The 19,746-nt window shown below is 35.6% G+C and overlaps 1 protein-coding gene across 4 annotated transcripts in view; it reads left to right on the top strand.

Annotated features, from left to right (window-relative positions):
* The window catches only part of CTNNA2 (catenin alpha 2), a 524,203-nt gene that overhangs the window by 469,767 nt on the left and 34,690 nt on the right, over window positions 1-19,746 (top strand). For all 4 annotated transcript variants that reach the window (XM_072862258.1, XM_072862257.1, XM_072862259.1 and 1 more), the window contains 3 exons: window positions 6,401-6,552; window positions 13,469-13,582; window positions 17,024-17,205. In XM_072862258.1, the coding sequence (XP_072718359.1) occupies window positions 6,401-6,552; window positions 13,469-13,582; window positions 17,024-17,205 (448 nt within the window). The remainder of the gene's footprint in view (window positions 1-6,400; window positions 6,553-13,468; window positions 13,583-17,023; window positions 17,206-19,746) is intronic.

Below are 19,746 nucleotides of genomic sequence, written 5' to 3' on the forward strand. Positions count from 1 at the left end.
ATGATTGGCACCTAAAGTTGTGTGTCTAGTCTCTATGAATGTGGCATAGAGAAAATAAAATTTCTAAAGGGCAACTACAAATGCTTAAATGAATGCAGAGCTACCAAGAGCTAGCCAGAGGGCAAAGCTGAGTTTACCAGGGAGTATGAGATCAGTTATTTCTCTGGAGCTCAAGCATCTGGTTTCTCTGAGGACAGTCTGGCTCCAGAGAACAACCTCTGGTCTTTGAGAAGGGTGATTCCCTTGGATCCAAACCCCTGGATACTAGAAAGAGTTGAGTAGGTGCTTGTCTCTTTAAAATGAAACTCTGAGAAGTAGCTCTACTGGTGCCATTCAAAAAAAGTCTCCTGGCTAGAAAAAAATGCCGAAGTTGAGATCTTTGGGAACCCTTCAGTTCCAGTGAGATTTGGATGGAAAGTAGCCACTTTTTGCTCAGCCAGTGCCCTCCTGGGCACCGTTCTGATTTAGAGCCAACAGTGTTCTAGGATTTGGTGCAAGAATGGGATTTATTTATGCCTAAACTTGGTCGTCCAAAGCAGACACCTGGTCTAACCCAGTCATCTGTCCTCCCTCTCTATTCAGTGGGCAGAGGAATATCAGAATTTGATTCAGCTGAACTTGAACTTCTTTCTTAAAGTAGGTGTGATTAATTGTCTAATGGAAACATCTATTGTTCTCCATTTGGTATAGGGAAACATCGATTTCTATCTTTCAGATGTATGAAGTAGGATGAAACCAGGCCAAGTTTCCTAACTCCCAGTGATACTACTAAGAATTAGAAACCTGTGCACCTGGAGGGACCTTGACCTTTATTGCTTTTTTGTGTCTTAATTATCCCTTTCTAGATTTCTGAACATTCACATCTACTTAAGATTGTGAGGAATTCAAGTTCCTAAATAATAAGGCCATAAAAGTGCATTAAATTAGCTAGGCATTCATTTAATCTTGCATATTAATGAAACTTAATATTCTAATGCTATGAACAATAACGCCCAAACATTTTATTTTTTTTATCTCAATTATTCTATTATGTAACCTAACTTTTCCCTATCTATCAGTGATCTTATTGTTCCTGTATCACTGACCAAAATTTGCAGCTATGTTTTTAAGTACAAACATTGCAGTACAAACTGATTGCCATAGGAGAAAAAGTCAGTAGAGAATATATTTTTAGGAAATAGATAATTACTTGATAATTTTAGTATGTAGGAGATATGGGTAGGGTGGCAGAAAAACAAGAAAAGCTTTAGAGAAAATATTTTCTGTGTGGAGCAGGGTAGTTCACAAGAAAATACAGGTTGTATCAAGGCATTAATTAACCCATGGTGATGTGCTAGTTTTCTGTTATGCTGATAGTAAAAAAAAAAAAAAAAATTAAAAATTAAGCAATAGATGAAATGGAAGTAATTTTAACTTTGTTGTTTCCCACTTTTTCTCCAGCAGCAATTCAACCTAGATTTTGTTGGCAGTGATCTCACTTTCAATGCCATTGAAAACTCATCTACAGAAAGGCTTTAAAATCTTTATTTGTTAGAATGACAAAGTCAGTAAATTAGAAGTGTTGCTATTAACTTGGGACCTGATTCTGTCAACATTTATGCAGGTGCCTAATTAATTCATGTAGTTAGACTGAGAGATGTTAATGGATCATATTATTCAGTCTAAGCGTATGCATAACTGTTTTCAAGACCACAGCTCAAACTAAGAAACCAATATTTAATTTTTCCCCCAAAGTATTGATTTGCTTCTGAATCTGAAATTCATAGCCAATCTTTCTGTACATAATAAATGAATCATTCTCTGTCTGATGTATTTACAAGTTTCAACTCCAGATACAGATTTTATGCCTTTGCTTGAATTTTGTTTGTAGCTATTTCACTGTCGGCATAAGAACATCCTTCTTTGTACAGTAAATGACAGCTAAGAAAGACTGGAGGTTTTGTGGGTGCAACTGAGTTAGGTATTTCCCCATACATCACTGTCATGGAGCTCCTCAAGTGTGGCCAAATAACCTTAACTGGAGAATAATACAGTTCTTAACTCAATTTCCAAAAACTCTACTGACAACATATGCTTAGAGAAACTGTAAGTAATAGCAGATATTAGTTTAAGATGTTTTTTCTTGCTTGTCTAATAAAAAATGAGTACTGATGTAAAAATACAATTGGCAAGCAAGCAATTAATAATATAGATTAACAGCTATTTACATTTTGAAACAGTAGATAATATTCATGTGTAAATATGTAAATTAAGAACTAAACCGTAGCCAGGTCTGCAAGGTCAAAATTGTTGAAAGAAGCTTTCACACCCAATGGGCAGTCCCCATGGTAATACATGTGGTCAAAAATGAGTACTTCATGTTCACCAAAACAAAAATGTATCTTTCCATCTCCTCCACATGGCCTGATGCTTATGAATCTGCTACTGCTGCTGCTTGAATGAATGAATGGAGTCATGACTTGGCATCTTTCAAGTGCCGTAGTGAGAAAAATGACCTGTGGGGCTTCGATCTGGAAGATTATTGGTGTAAGTCTTCATTGACTGAGCTGAGAGACTTAAAAATTTAGGTAGAAGGAGAAAAAATCCCATACAGAGAGCATATGGAAAAATATGGAAAAGCCTGTCATCCTTTGGCAATTGAGCTCTGCTTTGACCTCTACCTATTTGTTCCTCTTGCACATCCATTTCAAGCAAAGGGTAGTTTAAGTCCAATAACATTGTTTTAGTAAAGTAACGTATGAGTTTAAAACATCTCTCAGAAATTAAATGTTTATTTCTGGTGAGGAGTGTTTCTTATTGTAGCACATTTTGCAGGATCTGGTGCTGAACGAAGACCCTATAGCTGCCTATTATATACTTTAACAACAATTGCCTTGATACCAGGGGGAGTTCTGATTTAGCAAGTAAATAATCTCTTAAAATATTTCAGTTCTATATCTCCCTTGTAGATCTCTGTGCCTCTGAAGACTACAACTTCAGAGGGTCTGCTTGTGACCAGACTAGCATAACAAATACCGCATGTATCCCTGACTGCTTTTTCTGCGTGCTTTCATATTTGTAGGTCAAGTAAAAAAAACCTGGAAAACAGTAATTGTAGCCAAAATATAATGTTTAGATGTTAAATGTAAACTACAATATACATTGCAAGAAGAGAAATGAATTGCAGTCGTCAACTAAAATAAACATCTTTATCTTCTTTTTTGAGGAAAAAATTCTGAGCAGTGAACTCTTTCAGGCTATGAACGATTTCCTTGAGGAGATGGTGGAAGTTACTTCATTTGAGTATTTTAAACATGATTCAGAAATAGCTTCTAGATAAAGCGTATAGAAGCATTTATGTTATTTGGACTAAATTATGTTATTGAAACATAGAAATATATGTCTGGATACAAACACAAAACATTTTTTTTTTTTTCAAAAAAACACATTTTTACATCTTTCTTATACACACGCTACAAAAATCTCAGCTGGGTACTTAAAAAGTGAGCATAGTACTCCAACTAGGGCCTCACTGTTTGACTTCACAGTATCTTCTCTCAAGTATTTTTTTATATGTTGTAATAATTCTAGATTCACCCTTGCCATTTTTTACAATAGCCTCACATTGTTAGACATATGGCAAAAATCCATTTGACTTATCTTTCTGGTTTGACAATGTACCACAGGTAATTATTCCTTGAGATGCTTTTCCTCATGAGTTCCATGTCCACCTTATAGTCATTTAATTTACATTTCCCTTGTTTTGCGTCTAAGAATGTCATGTGTGGCCATCTCAAAAATCATACCAAAGTCAAGCTGTATCATATCTACTGCTTCTCCCAAGCCACTAATTAGCTGCCCTGTCAAGGAAAATATTGTAATAGCTTGATGCAACCTATTTTGACAAATCTGTTGCCTTTCTGACATCTGCTCATTATTTACAAGATAATTAAACATTAATTGCTTTACATCATGTTTCATTTTCTTTCTGGGTACTGAAATTAGGCTGAATATCCTGTAATTCTTCCTTCTTTTCTTCTCTACCTTTATATAAATAGATAAGTGCTTTTTCTTCTTTTTCTAAATCCCTGGAACTTTCACTGTTATTGTTTTTCTTGAGTTCTCAAAGATGGTTCAAAAATTGCTTTGATTATTTTCTTAAGAACTGCAGGGTAAATTTTATTTTGCTCTGTTAACTTGAAGACGTATTTAATAGACACATTTCTTTATGTCTGTGTAGATGTTCTCCAAAATGCCCTTTCCTAATTCAGGTCTGTTGCACTTACTATTAATTATGTTAAATACCTGACTACCTCTGCTATTTAGGAAATTCTAGACAGAAATTTAAGGACCCTAAAAATTAGGGTTCTTTGCCTCCTTTTCTTTGCCATTTTTGCATCCTAGCTTTACTTGTTTTATCCCTATGACCCTAAATACTTTTTCTTTTATTCTTTATGTTTATTTGTTTTCCTTGTATTTTTAAAGATTGCTTTTTGTTTTTCAGGCTAAAGACTTCCTTATGCAATTGTATTAGTTTCCAACTACACTTTCAAGTGTTCCATTAATTAAGATAATTTGATATACGCATTTGTTAATACTCTTTCCAAAACTTCCAGCTCTCTCAAACTCCTTTTCTACTTAAAAGGTTTCCCCTCTGCCTTGCAATGTTTTGTTAATGTTTACTTTTTTAAAGTCTATTGTTGCTGTCCCTTTTTCCTGTTTTCTCCAATATATCCCAAGCACTTATTGAACATTATCTGCATGAAAGATACAATTCTGTTCTTTCATCTGTGTACGTGACCAAACATATATATATGTTTGTATATACGTAGGCAGAATAAACAACATTCAAATAGATATATCCCTTTAAAGGGTTCCCCTTTAACATCCAGTAATACTTAAATGCCAGAAACAGAAAGGTTGAGCTTGTAGTTTCTGCCAGTTGTTCTTCAAAATGTAAACTAGTCTTGAATCATGTTTTTCTGTGTTTTTACTTTAAATCAAGTAGCAAGTAAGATACATAAAACATAGTTTTCATTATGAGTAAAATATTTTTAAGGACATTCAGTCAAGAAGAAAATGTGGTTTCCTACCACAGTGAAAGTTTACTTCCTAGGAAAGATTGTCTCTGCTCTTGATGAAAATGACATTGGAAATTCCTCTTTGTATTCATCAGTTGGGATCAGGCTACCAAAAAGTGTATTAAAAATAAGGTCTAGGGAAAAAATGATAAAGAAAGATAATATAACAAAAAGGCAACTGAGTTAGGAATCATCTTTTCCTCTTCTTCCAATTATAGTACCAAAATAATAAAGCCAGTGGTACATGATTTGGATACCTAGATGCTAGAAGAAGGCAAGTAATAAAAATGATGTGAATATAATAAAAAGATGTCTGTCTATAAATCTTAAGCTTGACCCAAGTTCCTTAAATTTGTAAGAATTAATCCCAATGGATTTTGTATCCAGCTTTCTAATGAAGCATTGGTCCTATTTGTCCTGTAGCATATGAAAGTCCAGTCCCCCAGTATTAATGTTAAAATATTGAAGAATAGGAGTAACTAAGTACAGGAGTATAGTTGCATTATAATTAGTGGGACCTGATGTTCATGTTCCTGTTTGTAGGATTTGGGTTTAAGTTGTTAGAGGACTGATTTAAGGAACATTTATCTTTCTGCGTATGTGGTATGCAGAAAGTGATTATACCTTCAAAGGAATCCTGTATAAAATTTGAAGAAAAGCCTCTGGTTACTTCAAGGGATGCCTTTAAACTATTTACATAAGTAAATAATTGCTTTAAGATATGTATACAAAAAGCTCATATCACAGTTTATAATACTGTTAGCTAATATCTATGCCTATTTTTTTGTGTTATATACATGATGATAGTGAAGAAACAGAATGTCCATTTACGTACCTTCACAAAAGTCATTTGCTAGATTTTGCATTCTAAACCTGTTTTTTCCCTTATACAATTATTATTATTCAATATGAGCTAAACTGCAGTTAGTTATCTAAATTAGTAGGCATAATAGCTATATTTTGCTTTAATCGTTTGGTATAAATATGTAATGTGTTCATTCCAAGTTGTAAAGGTTTTAAATGTACTTTGCTGATAGCTCAGATAGCTTGCAGTCTTTTAGAAGTTAGTAAATCACAGTTTTTAAAGGAAGTTTTACATTCTTTGTTGTGCAATTGGAGGAGAGAATATGAAGATGGCTATTTTCATGCTGTCAGAAAATGTGCCAGAGCTCTGCATGTGTAGACTCAGCACAAACCCATGCCATGAGCCTTCCTGGGTCTTGAAATTGTAACAACAGTATGTACCACGTCTACTGGAAAGTATTTATGCCCAAAGGCGGGGGAAAATGTTCATGAAAGAAGGTGTCTAATCTTACTGCCTTTCATTTTGTTTAATCTAGTTATGCCACGTTTTGCTGAACAAGTTGAGGTTGCCATTGAAGCTTTGAGTGCAAATGTCCCACAGCCATTTGAAGAGAATGAGTTCATAGATGCCTCCCGCTTGGTTTATGATGGAGTTCGTGACATCAGGAAAGCTGTTCTGATGATAAGGGTATGTAAGGCACCTGGGAAATAAAAGTTGGGACTTACAGAAAGGTATCACATTGGATGAGAGGAATATAAAAGCTTCTTGGAATCAACTTTGTTTCATAATGAGCCAGAAAAGCTTGACATTGAAACAAGCGTGACACAAAAGTATGTGCAGCAAAATAGAATTTGTAAGTAAAGAGATGAAGGTATTTTAGGGGATGAACCACAATTAATTTGTTAATCACCTAGGAGAAGATTTGGTCACAACTGCCAATAGATGCAAACTTCATTACTGTTTCTGTAGTAATGGCATTAATTTGCTAAGATCTTCAAAGTTTGTGTAGAATTTTGTTGGGGGTTTTTTTCCTAATGTATGCGTGCTGTCTAGGATATGAGGTAAGTCTGGTTAAAATCTAAATGAATAAATAAATTATCTTGCTGCTCCAGTGAGCCTCTGCAGGGATGGTTTTGAATGTTTACTGAGGTAAAGAATGTGTCATTTCAGCGTTGACTAACCAGTTGATTCAATTTGCTTAGGCATCTTTTAAAAAAACAAATAAATAAAAAAAACACAGAACAACATAATTATTGTTAGAGTAGATGTGTGTCTTGCTTTTCAGTGTAGTTTACAGTCAAGGATTTAAAAAACCAGAACAAAACAAAACAAACCTGATTTGGACATCTCTTCAGCAATCAAACCCCTTATTTGAAACCCAAATTACCTTGAATCTGCCCCGGTGAAAGCCACATACAAAGAAAGCTACGGTGAAAATCCCAGGGAAAACTTATGAAGCAAATAACAGTGCTAAAACAACAACTCATCCCTTTGAGCAAACAGGTAACATACACTCGTGGTTGTGAGTATAGTATGGGACTGATGTAAGACTTCAGGCAGTTGGAGCACTCCAAAATAGCTCCATTTTAGTCATCTGTCACTATGTATTAACATTTACACAAAAAGCTTTTGACAGGCTTAATTTTATAACTGCGAAACATAAATTCCGTTCCCTACCCAGTGCTAATCTCAGGTAGCCTGAATTATAGTCATGATTGATGATGGGGGCAAACCCGCCCTGTTTTCTGGGTTTGCAGCATTGGGGTATTTGCAACTATTATGGAAATGAAAGATCTGCATAGTAAAGGATCTCCTTTTTTCCTTTGATTTTCCAGTTGCTTAGTCCGTAACAGCAGTTTCCAAATTTCTCTTAGGACAAGAACCACTTCTAAGCAGATTTTAATCTTTTATAGTCTCTCGTGAGTCATTTTAAATTGCTTCATGATACACAATCATGAGGTGGGATCTGCTATAGACCCACGCTTTCCTATCCCATATGCAGAGTTCTGGCTTCCAGCACCCCCCTGTACATCCGAGCTGTCCCAGAGACTCTGCCATGAGACTGTCCATACTGGATGGGATGGTCCTGCTAAGCACAAAGCACCATTTTAAATTCTGGAGGCACATGCACTTATTTCATTGCTGTCTTATGTTAACCACTAGCTTGGAAAGCTGATCAGCATGCAGGCTTTGCAGTCTCCTTAGAAACATCCCAGGTTACTTTTGCAATTGTATCACTACTACTTTCCTCTCCTTGTATGATATGAGTTAATGAATTCTGTTTACCCAGATTAGGAAGATGTATTTTTGCCTTCAGACAATTAACTTATTTATGGAGCTAAATGTAGTGCTCCTTACCCAGGCAGAGAACTAAAGGACATAAATGGACTCATTATCCTTGTGAGTTAACTGGGAAAGTCCACATATATAAACATACATAGGCCAGAGTTTGATGAATCAGAACCTTATTTTCTGTAGAAAACAAAATTAGTTTTAGGTTGAGGCACTCTTTAGCTTTCCCATCCGGACATCTCACATTGAAATGGAATGTATAATTAAAGGGGGGTGAGCATTAAGCTATAAAAGACAGTCTTTAGAATGTTTTTATCTAGGAATCTGTTAAATCTCATGCACACCTTTAATTCAGGCTGTAAAACTTCTTGCAGAATTATTAAAAACAAAAAAACAACCTTGAAAACTTTTTAGAGCATCTGACACAAACAATTATTTTCAGGCAGTAATTGTTCATGTGCATGCCATGAAAGATTGAATTTATCTGAGATGATTCCCTCATTCCGTGGAGGAAATGAAGCCACTTTTAAAATTAATTTTTGTTGGTGTTATTACTTTTAGTAAGCTGAAGGAAAGGGGGATAGTCTCTGTTGTTCTCTTTTCCCTTGAGAAAGAGAGATTTTATTGTCCCTTTGGAGGGGAAAGGAGACATTTTTGCATTGGGGACTATTATTATGATCTATAGAGAAGAAAAAAATCTCTTTCACAACTTAAGAAGTAGTATAAATAAATTTAGGAATATAATTCTAGAACCTAAAAATAAGATAGAAAATAACAACTTAGTTCCAACATCTTTTATATTACTGCATTGGGATCAAATTACAGTTTGTTTTTTTCATAGCTACTTATGAAATTCCCTCAGTTATTAGACAGAAACCCTCTCTACAGTTAGGAAGAATCATAACGGCCCCTTTTCTCATTCTTATGTATCTCCAAGGCCAGTCTTCTCTTTTCACACGTGGCCTTTGCTATCGGCAAACTCACTGCTAGTTGCATCTATGTTAGCGTTAGTGTTACATTTGTTTGGATGAGGAGTGCCCTCTTGAAGCCAATCTTCAGTTGTCCCCTCTTGCCGTGTTTTAGTTCATGTTACAGAGTAGTCTTAGAGCATATAAACTTGATTCTTTGGGGTGATCCTGGAAGATGTGCTCTAGGAGTATCTTAAGTGCACTTCTATCATTAAGGGACTTTCAGTCCATGGGAGCAGACTACAGCGAGCCTGAATAAAAATGAAATGAGGGTACTGCAAGTGTGGGGTCCTTAGCACCAACTGTTTGGATGTATGAATCCTCTTCTACTCTTCCACACTTGTCAATGTAGGCTTAGCCTTGATCACCTGTGGGGTAGCGACTGTGGTGAAATCCAAAGTGCTGCTACATCTCAGATCCTCTGGAAAACTAGACTTGGTGCAGAATCCCATCATCTTTTTAAATAGCCTATCTCCAAAGCGTGCTATGGGGTTCATTGTCTACATTGACTGCCTGTTGCTTCTCAGGTTGAACTTAGACTATTAGATTTTACTGTAAATCATTAAACAGCTGAAGACCTGCTGTGAGAAGTTCTCTGTCTTTGCCACTCAGATGCTGCTTGCAGCACCTGAGTCACTCAGGCTGCAACTGCCTTTGTACAAAAACAAATGTACAGAATAGTGTGGAGTTGAATAGAAAAGCATATGATAAAGGCTTTTTTTTCTCCTTAGCTTTTAGAATTAGAGGGCATTTTAGTGGTAAAAAATGGAGGAATATCTTTTCAGTCTGTCTTTCCTCTCACTACAAGGTTAGCTTGACTTGTCATTTACAGTGCTGAATTTCTTATAATTGCATCTTACAATTTTTAAGTGCATACAGCACTATAGCATAGTGAGGTTTCTATCTTCATCAAGTATATTTGAATTGGTGAAATATTAAACGAATAGCTTTTATAAATCTGTATATATATGCCATTTTATGACTTATACATGCATAATTCACATTTTTGTACTGCAGCTACAAAAGATAAACCAAAATTATATTGATGGAAGATATTCTGTTTACAGCAAGATCCTCAGTCTAGCAGCCAGAGAGATATTAAAAAAAAAAATAATAATTCCTGTGACTGGAAGCTGAAAGTCACCGAATTCATATCAGAAATAAAGCATGCATCTTAAAAGAGAAAGTATATATTTACTGGGTGATTTATCCGAGATCATGAAATCTACATGGATTCTACACTGGGAGAATTCATCACTTCTACACTGGGAGAATTCATCTGAATTATATAAATGAAGTGAAGAATACGCTCTATGTGTAGTACAGATACTCTATTTGAAAAAAAATTAGTCCTGGGAAGTCTTACAGCCTGTTGCTACAGAACAGACAGACTAAAATTTATGAAAATGGTCCATTTTTCTGTTGAAATCAATGAGTTTTGAAAATTACCCTAGCTCTTCCTGCCACTGGTGGTTGTCAGGTTTTTGTTTGGAAGCTGTCTCCGATCTCAAATCCATATTCCCTATGTCTGTGTGACCATAGGTTCAGGTGTCTGCAAGACTGATTCAGTCCTTCTGTCTTCCAACTCAGATAAATTAAGTTCCAGAATTTGTTGTCTTGGAAACTGGGTTTTAAATACCAAGGTCCTGTTAGTTGTGCACAAAAATTAGAATTGTTATAGTATGTTTAGAAGGCCCTGCTAAGAGTAAAAATCTTTAAGTCAAGGTACTTCAATATAATATTTCTTTTTTTCTCATTTGTGTCTAAACAATTAGGAGAACCTATTATATATGGGCTGCATCTCCAAGAGACCAGATAAAACAAAGCAATGATGCAAGAGTGAAAAGCATGCAATGTTTGAAACGGCAGCATACAGATAACAGTTAACTACTGTTCGTTCTTCATCTTAGAGAAAAATGTAGCTATTTTTGGAAGAAAATGAGGGTGTTAAATTCTCCACACTTGAAAACCTTAAGTGAGTGAGTCTGAAAGTTAGGTTTGAATTAGATCTCATTTCTACACAGGGGGAATACTGAGATTTCTTGCATTTGTAGTATATTATTAACAGTTGCATTAACTTGTCCTTTTGGTTTGCACTACATTTTCTCCAAGTTCAACATCTATACCCATTAAGTTTCAACCTTTTAAAGACCACAGATTTTAAGATTATGAATGTCAGGCAGTAACAGCAATAAGTTGTTTTTTTCTGAATGTTTCTTTAAGAATAAATCCCTGAAACAGAATTTTCAGAATATTTTAGCTTTTTGAGAGGCATCCTTATGTCCTTACTGTTTACAGTGTTGAGATGTAATATTTTGAATATTATGCCTTTACTTTACTGCAACTCTGACTATGAAAGCCTGGGAAAGGGCTGCACATTATCTTTTATAGTCTTATCTATAAAAGTGGAGACAGAAGAAACTACGAAGAGTAGAGCTGGGGGGGAAGCGGTGCTGGTTTTACAATGACCAGTGCAACTGGCTAGTTGAATGGACTTGGAGGATGGGGAAGAACCAGCTGGTTTATGAAGAAGGGGTTGAAACTCTCCACCCTGTTCCTATTCTTCACAGTAAAGCCTAGGCAGATGAAAAGCTGAGCCCTATGACAGGAAGTACTCTCTTTTGCTCAGGGACTTAGTAGCTGGTTTGCTTATGGCAGATTTTAAACTCCCATCCTGCCCTCAAACAGCTGAGCAGAGAGAATAAAGTGATTAAAGGTGATTGGAAAGCAAGACCATTGGACATCATAATGATGGGTACCAACCTTTCTTTTTGTTCCCGTGGCAGAAGAGAAATGACAAATTCATTTTTTCACCTAAACTTCATCCCTGTCTATCCTGTTATCTACACTATTTGTACATGCATCTCTTCAGAGATGCAGCCTGAGTTTCATTACTATACTGTCATACTTGGTTATTTCTTCCTCCAGCGCTCAGCATCAAAACACGTATTTAATTCATACTCTTTAAGCCAGATGAAGATGGCTGTGTTTTACTCTCCCCATCATGTGCACTTCACCATGTAGCTAGCAAAGCAGCTGATTTTCCGTTACAAACAGTGATGTGCACTTCATGTTGGAAACCCGGCTGTAATATAAATATCGCCAAAAGACTTCTCTACATTACGTTAGAGGGTTTGGACCAGTTCCTAGTGACTGAGCATCTTCAAGACAGAGTTGTAATGACAACTGGCAATGATTAGCACCTCTGCTAGCAAACTTGACGTTGCCTCCGAGCATGAAATGCCATCATGGATGATTTCTTCTGTAATGGTTGGCCCTCTAGGTTAACACTGAGGCATATGGGTATCCAGTAAGGTGAGGATTTCTCTGCACAGTTACTGTGATCTTCTTTTTCTATTACCACTGCCATGTATTGTACCTACAGAAGTTACTTGTGGCCAGATTGTTGTACTAGATGCTATTCTAGCACAAAATGGAATATAATCTTCCTTCTAAAGACTATTTCTGGTTTTGCACCATCTATATTAAATATAGTACTAAATAGTGATTTAAAGTAGGCTGTCTCTCTGTGTATGCATAAGGAAATTTTTTTTTGCTCCTAATTTTTTGCTAGAAGGTGAAAAAAACAAACAGATCCATCAGTTATCTCTTTTTCTCCCTCCCTCCAGCTTTTTAAACAACCTGAAGCCAGCATATACGTAACTAGATTTAATCAGCCTGCCCAGAGATCCTCACACCATTCGTAGCACCAGCAGTGGAGATAACATGGTTTCAGTTTAGGGCATGAGGCAAATTCCAAAGCTCTGTATCTGAAAAGAACCATGTGAACCAACAAGATAAAGCAGATTGTAAAGTTTACATTTGTTTCAAAACCAGTTGACATAATTTACGTTTTCTTTCAAGGGGAAATCTCTTATTTGCTTTGATAACTCTTTCTTCCAGGATGTTAGTTACTTTTTCCCAGGTATTTACTTTCTCTTTAGAAGATTATGTGGAGATTCCAGTAATATAATAGTATTAGTGTCCATTTATATATGAAATAACATTATTTTGAAATACTGCATTCCGGTTGTTAATGTGTCCAAAGGATATTTGTTCCTGGAACTGCATTTATCATGTTAACAGAGTTAAGAAAAGTTGCAGCGAGGTAATGATAAATGCCATTTGTAAAGAAAACTAGAGTTCAAACAACTTAATTTTTAAGACAATTCAATTTCAGTTCTTGACTGCTTGGGCAGACAAGTTAATTTAAAAGGAAAGGGAAACAGCATTTCCTGGGCAGGTAGTCGATGAAATAAGAGCTTACTGTACATAGGACTTTGTATCCTTTATAAGCTTGTCATCTCCTCTCTTTTGCTTTCTCTCCCTGTCTTTCTTTCTAGACCCCTGAAGAGCTAGAGGATGATTCAGACTTTGAGCAGGAAGATTATGACGTTCGCAGCAGAACAAGTGTTCAGACTGAAGATGACCAGCTTATTGCTGGCCAGAGTGCAAGGGTGAGTATAAACCCCACGTACTACATTAAGTATCTGCATAGCTACAAATAAAAAGCTATGCCTCAGAAAGCAAATGCAGTGATTTCAAATCTTCAGGGTCACTTAAGAAAGGGCAGGAGAAAGCTGACCTAGGTGTTTAAAGCTTTTTCATGTCTCACCTATTTGAAAAGCACTGACTTTATCGAATGATATTCCTTAGGCTTCTGTGATGCCTTGTATCAGCTGTTTGCTCCAGTTAGTGCTGTAGGAGAAGGCCTTGCAGGTTTGGAATGTGCTGATACTGTGGGAGTAGTCAGCAAATTAAAAAAAAAAAACAAAAAAAACCAACAACAACAAACCACAAACCCTTCAGGGCACCATGTGCTGTATCCAGAGAAATCTTACATTAGTCATGTTTCCCAGTGTGCAAACCTGTCAAGAAGATCTGTTTAAGCTACCAAGTAGTCCCTGTAATTTAATTGTAATTGAAGACGTTTGTTACTGAGTCAATGTAATTTTACCAGGGTAATTACATCATGATAAACTTGAGTCATTGTGATTTGTGACCTCAGCTTGTTCATGGGAATTGCAAATTAAGCTGATGAGTGCTTCAGGGGTCACAGGTGCTGGAGAAGTGAAGTTTGTTAACACTCAGGATTATGCCACCCTCTGATGAATGTTTACCTCTTACTAAATAGGCTGCTCAGCTCAGATTATTAAAAAAACCTGCATCAGAATATAATTTTGGGGGCAAATGACATCATGGAAATATATTTGACTGGAAAGAGAGTTTAAAAAAAAAAGCCTTAAAATTTTCCAGCAGAGAACCAGTGGGAAACTGGGAATTACCTGAATGATTTTCATGGCTGTTTTGCACAGGTCTGCCGTTTCTTCTGATAGGTGCTAAAAGTGAAGTAATGGACTAAATGAGAAGCATCCTCCCCACACGCACTCAAACACTATAGCAAAAGCTGGTAACTGGAACGGTGACTTCTTACCTTGAATTCTGGAAGAGGAATTGTAGGGCTTAGAACCTGAAGACCAAAAGGCAACGATGCTTTGAAAGATCAATTCAGATGACCCAGTAAAGAGAAGTTTTCAGCTGCTATAGGAAGACCCATAGTATGTTAGGGCTTGACACTAACATTTTACACCCTGAAAAGAAACAGTAGAGTAATGCAAACCTAAATGATGCTTACTTAGAGGTATGGGAGGAATGTGAGACATAGATACAGCGGAATGGGCAGAGGTTTCTTTTTGTCTTAATTTCCCTGAATATTAAACACAGATGGTACATAAAGCATACCATGTATCAGAAAAGCTGGGTTTCTATCACTACAACCCAAGAACAAAAAATTTTGTCCTTGCATACCAAGGACGTATCATATATATCATTATCACCTAAATGAAGAGCAGATGGATCGTAGGTCCCATCCCAGAGAGCTGGGTGACCAGGAACTGGCATTGAAAACCATGCAGTCGGGAGAATTGCAGAATGACGCCTGGATACCTTACCCTGAGAACAGTGACAGAACTATGTTCTGGATGCATTTGACTGTCTTTGGGGGATATTTATATTTTAAAGAGCATAAAGTCCGTCCTGTTTGATATATTCAAAGAAATGACTACTAAAGTAAGTCTCAAGTACAAAAGTATTGAGCTATTTCACAGTCTTCTTTTTTGTTTGTTTGTTTGTTTTTGTTTTTTTTGTTACATCTAGGATTGGGTAGCGTATCATCCTTTCTTGATCTGAAAACCAAGTAAAGACTGCAGTAATATTTTTACTAAGAATCTAGTTCACCTAGGGACTTAGGAGTCTTAAATTCTATTACATTTATTGCGGTTATTATCACTGCTGCACTTAAAACCTTCTGCTTTGATCAGCTACACACTGTATAAACATAATCTATTATAAAGACAGTCCCATTCCTGAATAACGTAGAATGCAATATGTCACAAGAAGCAACAAACAACGAAAACATAAAATGAAAACATGCTAAGCAGAAGACACCCAGTCCACAGTCTTGAGTGACTTACTGAAATGAGTCTGCTAAGCAGAATAGTATCTTATTTGAACCTTTTCTGTAGATAAGCTGGATTTTTATTTGTGGAATGTAATGGATTTGTTTAATATGCTTACTCCATAAAGCTATTAGTATTTCAGGAGAAAGACTTGTGTTGGTCTTCAATTAAATAAAACTTGATATTATGAGCTGCATTTGCTATAGGATATAGCTTCTTTGAAAACACATCAGCATCTGGAATAGAAATGTTAAAACACTGTATACCAGTTTAAAGGGTGTGCAGGTGAAGCTGCCCATGGAAAGAAACCACACGCAAGACATGCAGATCGGCTTTCCAAATTTTACTAGTCCTATCACATTCTCTTCATTTCAGTAATTCGTCTGTTCTAGTGTTTTATGTGTATTTTATATATTTATTTATTTATTAGCTTACTTACACTGCATTTTCCTGTGAAAAGACTAATATGCTAACATTTGAAAATGCTGGGTTACATTGATAAGGCCTAATTAAAACTCATGTGTTGAATTTTAATTTGATTAACTTGCAAATTTCTCATTTTCTGATCTACTGTTTATAACCTTTTTTAATATCGGTTTTGGAAAAGGTCAATTATGAATTTTTAAAAGCCAAGAGCATTTTAAGAATATGTAGAGAAAGACTTCAGCTGATTGAAAGTGACATAAACAAGAAAAAATCTAATGACACTTAAATATGTGTCACACCCCATTAAATGCATAATGCGGTCTTTAGAACCCCTAAAGCCAAATAGTAGCTCAGCTTAGAAATCGTTATTGAAAGTGTCCATTTGATCTTCAAAAGTAATTATTAAAATTTTGTAGGTTTTTCTTTTTTTGGGGGGGCGAGGAACTTTCAGCTTTGATGGTAAAGTCAAGACAGATTAGTATCAACCTGTGTAGTGCCTTTTTGCATATCTTCCAAGAGGCAATTAGACCACTAAATATTATTGAAAGGTACATTCATTACAATTCACTTCAAATGTATTATCTTGCATGTCATAGTTTATTTTAGTGTTGGGTTAAGCAGAAAGCCTCTGTTTCTGACAGAGAATGAGACTGGGGAAGATACTGGCAATTCAGTCTGCCTTTTCCCATAGATATCATTCATTTTGTTCTACCTAAAAGTTAAGATTTAACAGGGATTTTCTTTAATCTTCCTGTATCGACTCTTGAATAATCTGTATATCATGGCATCATATATATAATTTTTAAATTCTTGAAGGTATAAGAAGAACTATAAACATCCTATGAATTTGTTTTTGCCTATCCTAAGAGAAATCAGATGTCTACTGGATTTTGCTTGGCATCTTCAACTCCCATAAAAAGAAACTAGAAGTTGGGCATGCCGTTTGGACCACTGGAAATGTGTAGTTTCTAGCTTCCTGGTTTTAATGCCCAACTTCTCCCATTTTTTCTCCAGGCTATCATGGCTCAGCTTCCCCAGGAGGAGAAGGCTAAGATTGCCGAGCAGGTAGAGATATTCCACCAAGAAAAGAGCAAACTGGATGCGGAGGTGGCCAAGTGGGATGACAGTGGTAATGACATCATTGTGTTGGCAAAGCAGATGTGCATGATTATGATGGAAATGACAGACTTTACTAGGTAAGGACAAAATAACCTGTGCTGAGGACTCCTTCAGACATCCCACATCTTTCCTTTTTGTTGTAATTTATAGCCTATTTAGATGATGTGCTGTGTTTTGGGGGATGCAAAGCCAGGTAACACACCTCATACATAATGGGATGGGTTGTACAGTTCTCTACACATGACTGTTCTGGATATTTCTCCAAATGGGATTAATCACATGAAGTTTTTGTCCTATTTGCGAATCTGTTTTATTTGCAGATCATCTTGAATTTCAGCAGCAAAGATAGTCTGTGACCTTACAGACACTCAACTGACATTTCGTTTAGTACCCATCTAAATGCATGTGCCTCTCTGAACTTTCAACATTTCAACACAACTTGTGTCAATCAAAAATAATGGCAAAACTATTTATATCAATTTGAACACTTAACTTCTTTCCAAAAAAACCCCAAATGAAACGCAACTGTTTTGATCTAATACTTTATTGGACCCTGTCAGTAATGGTGGTTGGTTTTGCTTTCATTTCTTTTTTCTATTGATGTCTTGTTCTTTTCTAATTGCAAAGGATCAAAAGGCCATTCATTAATGATACCATATAAACAGAATTATTTTGTTTAAATATAGTCATATTGTTAATCACACCAGGGAGAACATTTGACAAGGTTCTTTGAATTACAGATGACCATAATAAATTAAAGGTTTTTCAGTGTTTATTTTTAATAGGAGTTCAAAAGTTTAAATGGTATTTATCAAAATGTGATTAGACAAAACTGGACAAAAATCGTAATGTTTTTGTTCAGAATTAAAAGCAGACATCCATTTATTCAGCTCACTGAGATGCTCAAATAGATTTCTTAATCTTCAGCTGAACACATGCCTTGTGTCTGGAGCCTTCAACCCATTTCAGAGGAGACAGTCTCTTCATTGACAATATAGGGTTTGCACATACCTTATATATATAGAGACAGATAGATAGATGGGCTGGGTGTATGAATACCATTAATTTGCAAATAACTAGACTATTTGCACTTGCATAGTTAGTTCATTGGTAATAGGCAACAGCAAACATTTTTATCCATTTTAAATTTAATTATGCATATAGAAAGTTTGCTTACTTTAGTAGATTACTACTATACTTCTTTCCAAGTAATTATTCTCTCAGCTTATTTGTTTTTCTCTCAGTTTGTGCTTTTACAACTATTGTTTTTGCAGGAAACTCACCACTCCTGTACACCAAATGACAGTGTAGAACCTCCTCAGAAGGGTGATATTTTAGAGGAATCTTAATTACTTTTGTATTTGTATTGCCTTTGGGTCTCTGATCCTTCTGCCCAAAAACAGAGTGAAAAACTGTCCAAACAGTTCCATCATTTCATGGAAGGAAGAAATAATGTTCTAAAGCAACAGCCCAGAATATGAACGCTTTCTGCAACCTCCCAGACAACCTTTGATACATTGAACATCAAATTGAAAGTTTTGTAATTACATTTTCTACTATCAAAAGAACAGAAATAATAAGAGAATGAGAGAAAACTACTGTCACATTTGAAGTAAATTAAAAAAAAAAATCAAAGTGCACCTCTGTTTACATCAGATTCAATAAAAACTTGTTTAATATATTCCATTAAAACAGAACAAAGCCTTTCACACCTTTTTGGTTGACTTTAACCTCAGCAGTGTTAAAATAGAATAATTTTTCAAATGCGTGGAGTTTGTGACAGTCAGATCTGATGATGTAATTAATGTAGAACCATACGAGGTCACTATGAAGGATTTTTGCTACAGTTTAAGTAAGTTCAACAGAAGTGGGATACTTGTATTTCAATATCTGTTTAAGGTGCAACTGAAAGTATGGAAAGAAGATAAAAATGGAAATGCGTTTCAGTATGTTATTCTTGGCATTACAGATGAAAAAAAAGGAAGAATAATACTATGTTGTGCTTAGAAAAAATGCCTTCAGTTTTAGTTTAAAAAAGCCTAAGTTTGATCTTATTATGATTTTCCATCAGTCTTGTCTGAAGCGGTATTTTTCCACATAGTATAAAACCAAAACAAAACAAAAAGGAAAATCAGCTCACTTCCAACTGAGCCATTCTCAGGAGCAGTAGCAAATTTATTATTACAAATGACTTTAGTTGTTTTGAGTCTGAAGCAAACTCAGAAAAGTCTGCACTGACTTTTTACTTTTTTTCTATATATATTTTGTTAACTTTAATGACTAAAATCAGAGTTTTGTGCATCATCTTAAAAGTATAGTGAAAGATCAGTCTTAAAGCTAATTATATATGTTTTAAGTGTAACATTTAAGTGTAACATAAGGATTATGCTTCATGTACCTTTGTTTTCTGACAAATCTACTAAAAATGTTTTCTAAAAAGTGACATTCTTGCTCTGGCAAGAATCTAACATTCTAACATTTAGCACTGGCATGGGAGTAACATAATTTTGAAATAGTTGTGTATTCCAGAAAGAATGTTGGCTTAATGAGCACTTAAAAATGCATATACTATTAAGTGTAGCTCATGTGCTTGAAGGCACCATCAGACTAAATTGCTA

The sequence above is a fragment of the Ciconia boyciana genome, chromosome 5 (genome assembly GCF_034638445.1).
Source record: "Ciconia boyciana chromosome 5, ASM3463844v1, whole genome shotgun sequence".
Taxonomy (NCBI): domain Eukaryota; kingdom Metazoa; phylum Chordata; class Aves; order Ciconiiformes; family Ciconiidae; genus Ciconia; species Ciconia boyciana.